Source organism: Centropristis striata, chromosome 18 (genome assembly GCF_030273125.1).
Source record: "Centropristis striata isolate RG_2023a ecotype Rhode Island chromosome 18, C.striata_1.0, whole genome shotgun sequence".
Lineage (NCBI taxonomy): Eukaryota > Metazoa > Chordata > Actinopteri > Perciformes > Serranidae > Centropristis > Centropristis striata.
This window is the reverse complement of record NC_081534.1, coordinates 31,758,785-31,765,612: the sequence shown is the minus strand read 5'-3', so window position 1 is coordinate 31,765,612 and position 6,828 is coordinate 31,758,785. Positions and strand designations below refer to the sequence as shown.

The 6,828-nt window shown below is 40.4% G+C and overlaps 1 protein-coding gene across 1 annotated transcript; it reads right to left on the bottom strand.

Moving 5' to 3' along the window:
* Window positions 1-309: 309 nt before the first annotated feature.
* Window positions 310-3,985, bottom strand: LOC131991181 (forkhead box protein A2-like). Its single transcript, XM_059356511.1, has 2 exons — window positions 3,604-3,985; window positions 310-1,569 (listed from the first exon to the last, which is right to left on the bottom strand). The coding sequence occupies exons 1-2, from the start codon at window positions 3,676-3,678 to the stop codon at window positions 394-396; spliced, it is 1,251 nt and encodes a 416-aa protein (XP_059212494.1). The 5' UTR covers window positions 3,679-3,985; the 3' UTR covers window positions 310-393.
* Between the last annotated feature and the right edge of the window lie 2,843 nt (window positions 3,986-6,828).

Genomic DNA, 6,828 nt, shown 5'->3' with positions numbered 1-6,828 from the left:
ACTGGTTTCTTGCCTTAAAAATGTTATTTAAGCTAATAATAATAATAATAATAATAATAATAATAATAATAATAATAATAATAATAATATATCTTGAATATTCTGCATAACAAGCACCTTTACTTTTGATACTTTAAGTACATTTTGATGTTGATACTGTTGTACTTTTACTTTAAAATACTTCTTCTACCACTGTTTGTTTTGTTTTGTTTTTGCCTTAAAATGTATTTCAGGTTATGGGCCTGTGATAAAAACCTTTCTGGATCATTAGAATAAATTAAATAAAACATAAAAAGACTGTTTTCATATAAAGATTTTTATCTGATGCACATAAACAAACACATAAATGATGAAAAAACAAAAACACTGGAGTGTTTCCTGTCTCTGAGTCCTTCAGGAGTTCATGAGGGTCCTGGAGGAGTAGACCCCCCGGTAGTAGCCCGGCTCGCTGTGAGCCGGGTCCAGGCCGCTCTTGGCCGCCACCAGCGGCCCGGACACCGGGCAGCCGTAGCCTCCGTACACCGGCTCCAGTTTGTGGTGCTGCGGCTCGGACATGAGGTTGTTGATGGAGAAGGGGTGGCTGAAGGAGTAGTGGTGCGGGGGCGCGTGCGGGTGGTAGTGGTCCGGCTTCAGGTGCGCGGCCTCGTGCAGCAGCAGCGGGTGGTGGTGGTGGTGGTGGTGGTGCGAGAACAGGTGCTGCGTGTGCGCGAGCGGAGAGGGCACGCGCACGGGGCTGCAGGGCACGAGGTCCCCCCGGTGCGGCTTCAGCTCCCCCCCGGGGGTCTTCACCTCGGAGCCCGGGGAGGAGGAGGAGGAGTGCGGGGAGTCGGAGCCGGTGCTGCCGCCCTCCGAGCCCGGCTTCCCCGCTGCAGCCGCCGCCGCCTCCTTCTCCGCCCCGGTACCGGCACCGGCACCGGCCTGCTTCAGGGACTTGAACCGCTTCTGTCTCCGCAGGTAGCAGCCGTTCTCAAACATGTTCCCGGAGTCCGGGTGCAGGGCCCAGAAGGAGCCCTTGCCCGGCTTGTCCGGTAAGCGGGGCACCTTGATGAAGCAGTCGTTAAAGGACAGGGAGTGGCGGATGGAGTTCTGCCACCGCTGCTGGTTCTGCCGGTAAAACGGGAACAGGTCCGTGATCCACTGGTAGATCTCGTTCAGGGTCAGCATCTTGGAGCCGGACTGCTGGATGGCCATGGTGATCAGGGAGATGTACGAGTACGGAGGCTTGGCGTGCGTGTAGCTGCGCCGGTACGCCGGTTTGGGCTCCCTGGAGCGGATCCCGCTGCAGGCCTGGCCGTACACCGGGCTCATCACCGGCATGTTCCCGTAGGGCGGCGGGCTGATGGAGCTCATGCTCGGCGGCAGCGCGGCCCCCAGGCCCGGGATCCCGGCCCCGGCCTGCACCATGGCCCCGGGGCCCTGGGACACCCCGGGGGGCACCGAGGAGTGGTTGACCCCGACCGGGTAATGCGCGTTCATGTGGCCGGTGCCGGTCATGCCAGGCGCGCTCATGTAGCTGCTCATGGAGTTCATGGACAGACCGGAGTTCATGTTTCCCGCTGCGCTGTAACACTAAACACAGAGAAACACAGTTATTATAATAATTATTTTTATTATTTTTATTTGTATGTTTAATAGACACATCAGTTAGGCCTACAGAAATTGCACAACATAAGAAAAAACACTCTAATGCAGAGAATCACGCATTTTTTGTGTGAAATCCATGTAAATAAACAAAAAAACACAGTTATTATAATTATTTTTTATTTTAATGTTAAAAAGAGACATCAGCTTGGTCTTCATAAATTGCACATAATTAGAACATTAGAATTAAAACAATAGCCTCTTTTGTTCAATCTAAGTAAATTGTTTGGTTTAAAATGTCTGAAATCGTGTATGATGCCATCATAAACTCTCAAAAGCCACATATTTGTATTTGTTTTGTCCAATTAACAGTCCAAAATCTAGAAATATTCAGTTTATTATTATATTTGACAAAGAAAAGCAGCAAATCAGTGTTATTTTATAAACTGAAACTTTATGTATAATGTTTAAAAATGTATTAAAATATAGTAGATTTGCCTTGGTTGCTTTTTAATTACAATGTGCCTCTATTACACTTAATTAAGCCTCTCTAATGTACAACTCCTCAGTTCACATTGTTGAATTTATACACAAACATAAGTGAGTTGCGTTTTAAAATAACCTTATCTTGTGCATCTTTTTAATAAAAACAATGTTTTATTTTAATTGTATAGGCCTGTTAAGTTTACATGGGATTTTTTATATTATACTTATAATGTTCCTTTAAAGTTTTTTATTTGATTGAAGTCAAAGTCTTCCGAACCTCCTCTCTCTCTCCTGCAATTTTTATTTTTAAACTTTCGAAGGAATTCCTATTGGAGATGACAATAAATAAACTCTTAGCCTACTAAAATAATACATTTCCTTATAATAACTTCACAATACATGACATTTATCATAAAAGAAAATGTCACAGTGCTGATTAATAACTCTTAAGCTTAATAAATATTTCAAGCAGCAGGAAAAAGGTTTTTAACTGAAGAAAACTCCCCCATGTTGATAAAACAGCGTAATGAACTCAGTGTTTACGGCCCTTAACTGGACTTATTTGTTGTTTGTTTGCTTTTGTTTATTATTTATATTATTGCTAATAATTATGAATAAACATTTTAACACTAGGTCTTGCTCAGTTTTGTTCTCTACTATAATAATAAAATAAAACATGTGTATATGTCCAGAGTCATCTAACACCCATTTTAAAATGCTAAACTTCAGACATTACAGTATCATGCCCCTAATAAAATAAAACACATACACTTTAATCTACCAAAAGTCAAATCATATTTAAGTCTTGCAAATATAAAGAGCTGAAATTTATCTTTAACTTAACTTGTTTTCATAAAATAACAACATTTACTGCAGTCTGTTCTGAAGAGATCCACTGTCAACCTGCAGTGTTTGAAGAATTATATATCCCAAGAATTATAACCATTATTTTAAAAGACTTGATAAAATAAATAGTCCTTTTTTAAAAACTTTAGAATTCATTTTAAACAAGGAAATAACGAATATAGGCTTTTGTGCAAACAAACAAACAAACAAACAAAAACACTTGTTCAGAGTTCATTCTGCACATTTTTTCAACAACATAAATTCTCTTTTTCACATAAAATGCATCTAATGGAAATCAAATCTATCTTTTTTAATGAAACTCAGAAATAAAAGTTGTTAAAAGCAAAACAACAAAAAACAACAACACACAATTAAAAAATAATATGTAAGCTATGGCCTAATATGGCCCAATAACTCGAATAATGCGAACAAATTGATGCGTTTTTAATTGAGATAATAAAGATGTAAAAAGTATGTCCATGTATTTGTGTAATAACATGTGAGTAAAATATAAACAATAATATGAATATATATTTTATTTTAGTAGTCAGACCCCTACCGGGTTAATAAATGAATATTTTAAACATTTTTTTAAATATTTAATCCTAAATGTGCCCTCCTCTCCGGACTACCGTGTGTGGTAATCAGCGGGGCGCCGCTCCGCCTCTAGCCGGGCCGGAGCTCACCCACCTCGGTCTCTCCGTAGTAGCTGCTGCCGCTCCAGTCCGCGTGCTCGTGTCCCTCCATCTTCACGGCGCTCAGCATCGTGCACGCGCCAGCACTTAAATCATCCACACGGCTTCACGCGAGGCGGGAAAAAAACACATCAAAACATAAGACATAAGAGCGGGAACGGGTCCGGTAAGGGTCCGGTAAGGGTCCGGTAACGGTCCGGTGGTCTCACCTGAGCGGAGCCTGAGAGCGACTGAGCGGGCACGCGGCTCCGCTCTCTGTGCCACCTGCGCTCGCGCTGCTTGCCGGAGCCCAGCGTCCAATCAGCGGCCTCCCCTCCATCCTGCGCGAGCTCAACCATCTGATTTAAATATTCATCATCAACACCTCCGGCACGAGACTCCCGCCCCGTGGACACTCTGAGAATGACGTCACCACCTGTCCAATAGACAGGTAACTTCAAGTAGCTTTTTTAGGGATAATTTAATTTAATTTTAAAGGAGCTTACTCTTTACTTTAGTATTTTATTTTATTTTACTTTTTACTATTTTACATTTTTGGCCTTCTTTATACTTTCAATATTGTACTTTTAAGTAACTAGGCTGAGTTTTCTTTAAAGAATTGCCAAAAAATGTTGTTAATTGCAGAAGGAAACTGTAAAAAAAATAAAAAGGCATTATTGACAGAGTTTGAACTTTCTGACAGTCCTTGAATGGATCATGTCTGACGAAGGCTTCTGTTCGAAAAAGTGACCAAACTGAAGCTTAAAATGTTGATATTTGTGTCAGAATCTCTTTATTCTACATAAAATTTAAATATTTATTTAAACATTTAAATTTTACAACATTTAAAATAAAGCGTTTGCACTAACCAGATCCTAAATTCTCCTCAGAGATACTGAAGACATGATTGATTCTGCTGAGACCAACGGTCACGTGACAAATATTCACTGAGAATCTGTTTACACAGAGCTGAGAGGAGAGGACAGGAGAGGCTGGAAACATGAAACTTCAAACTTCAAAAGGACAATATGTGGAGAAAACGCTCTTTTTGTTGGTCATTTGATGTTATTGTTATTTTGTGTCCCTTTTTTGGTAATTTTACATCTTTTTAGGGTAATTTTGTGTCTTTTTCTGGTCATTTTATATCTCATTTTTGTCTTTTTTTGTCTTTTTCTGGTAATTTTATGTCTCATTTTGGTGTTTTTTTGTCAGACAGGAGAGGCTGGAAACATGACATTACTTCGATATGTACAATATGTGGAGACACAATTTTTTTTTTCAATTTTTCAATATTCATGAAACTTTTGGGCACTTGTGTTTTTCTTTTTTATTCTGATTTCTGTCATTCTCACCGTGTTTTTCTGCACAAAGTGCAGAGAGCTGCAGGTCTTTCTTTTTTAAAATGTTTTATATATATTTTATATATTGCAGCATAATACAAGGACACAGTGAGGAAAACCTAAAAAGAGCAACAACAACAAAAAAGGCCCTAAAACAGCCTGTTGGGGGAAACTTTGTTCCTTTACTGATTTAGCAGATTAATAATCAAAACAACAACACAGATCTGCACACTGAGAGCTTTCAGCTATTTTAACTGTGCAACTTTTCAACAGTTTATTCTACCACACATGCTGCTGAACCTTTTCAGTGAACCTACTCTCTTTTGTTTCACTCCTTGTTTGTCTCGATTAGATTTTGTAGTTTTGACTGTTTTTTTTTGCCTGTGTAGATCTATAACAGGGATGGGCAACTGGAGGCCCGGGGGCCCCATACGGCCCGCACCCTCACTTGAAGTGGCCCTCAGTACAACTACATGCATTTGAGCATGAAATCTTAAAAGTGAAATATATTAAGTAACTGCTCTGTAAACATATTTAAAATTGCAGTTACATCATATCTGGTTAACTCTATGGAGTCTTGGACTATTTTGTCCATTTTTGAATCCGTTTCATGTTTTTTTGTGTCTTTTTTGTGTCTTTTTTTGGTAATTTTGTGTCTTTTTTGGTCATTTTGTGTCTTTTTGTAGTAATTTTTGTGTCTTTTTTTGGTCATTTTGTCTGTCTTTCTTGTCATTTTGTGTTTTTTTTGTGTCTTTTTTAGTTATTTTTGTGTGTTTTTTTGACGTCATGAAGAAGTCGTGCTCCGGCGCTTTCATGGACTCCAGAGGGTTAAGTGCACGGTCCTATATGTGGCCCTGTGGTAGTGTCCATGAAAAATTGTGGGCCCCTGCAGCATTTAAGTTGCCCATCCCTGATCTATAACAATTCATCTTTCTGTCTGTGTTTCTTGCATGATTTTGGGAATCTGAATGAACTTAAACTTGTGGAAAAACCACAGAAATCAGCCCAAAACTGTCGTATATCTAACGTTACATTCTTGTTCTGTTCTACAGGAGTAAACCAGCAGAGTGGAGGCTGTCTGTGGGACCTTCCTCCTCCTCCTCCTCCTCCTCCTCCTCCTCCTCCTCCTCCTCCTCCTCCTCCTCCTCCTCCTCCTCCTCCTCCTCCTGCTCTGCGGCTGCAGGGTTTTACTGTTTGTGGGCCGACTGAGTGTATTTACCTGGTGATGAATCTGAAAGGAGGACAGGACGGACGGTACACACAGCAGAGGTGACGGGACAAGAGAGGTCGGACCACCATGCTCTCTGCACACACACACACACACACACACACACACACACACACACACACACACACACACACACACACTGTGTGGACGTCAAACAGGCCAAATATTTCCGTGGAGCAGCTTGGATCAGTTCCTGTCAGCTGCAGGATGAATGAGGCTGAAACATGTTTGTGAGCTGATCGACTGGTGCAAATATGCAGCCGAGCTCTTTTAAAACTGCTCACAATACGAGCTAATGATTGAAAACAACCACAGGAATGTTTTATTTGATTTAACCTCTACTCATACTGGTACACAGCAATACAACACGTAGTTACAGAGAGAGCAGGAGCTTTGTTCACATTTGACACATTTAAAATTCTTTATTGAGCATGATAGTGTTTTGAAAGTTTAAAAAAAAGATTCAAAATCACATTTTATGTTGGACTAAAGGACTAAAAAAAGACACAAAATGACCCAAAATGACTAAAAAATGACACAAAATGACTAAAAAAGACATAATATGACCAAAAAAAGACACAAAATGACCAAAAAAGACACAAAAAGACAAAAAAAAGACACAAAAAGACAAAAAAAAGACACAAAAAGACACAAAATGAGTAAAAAAGACACA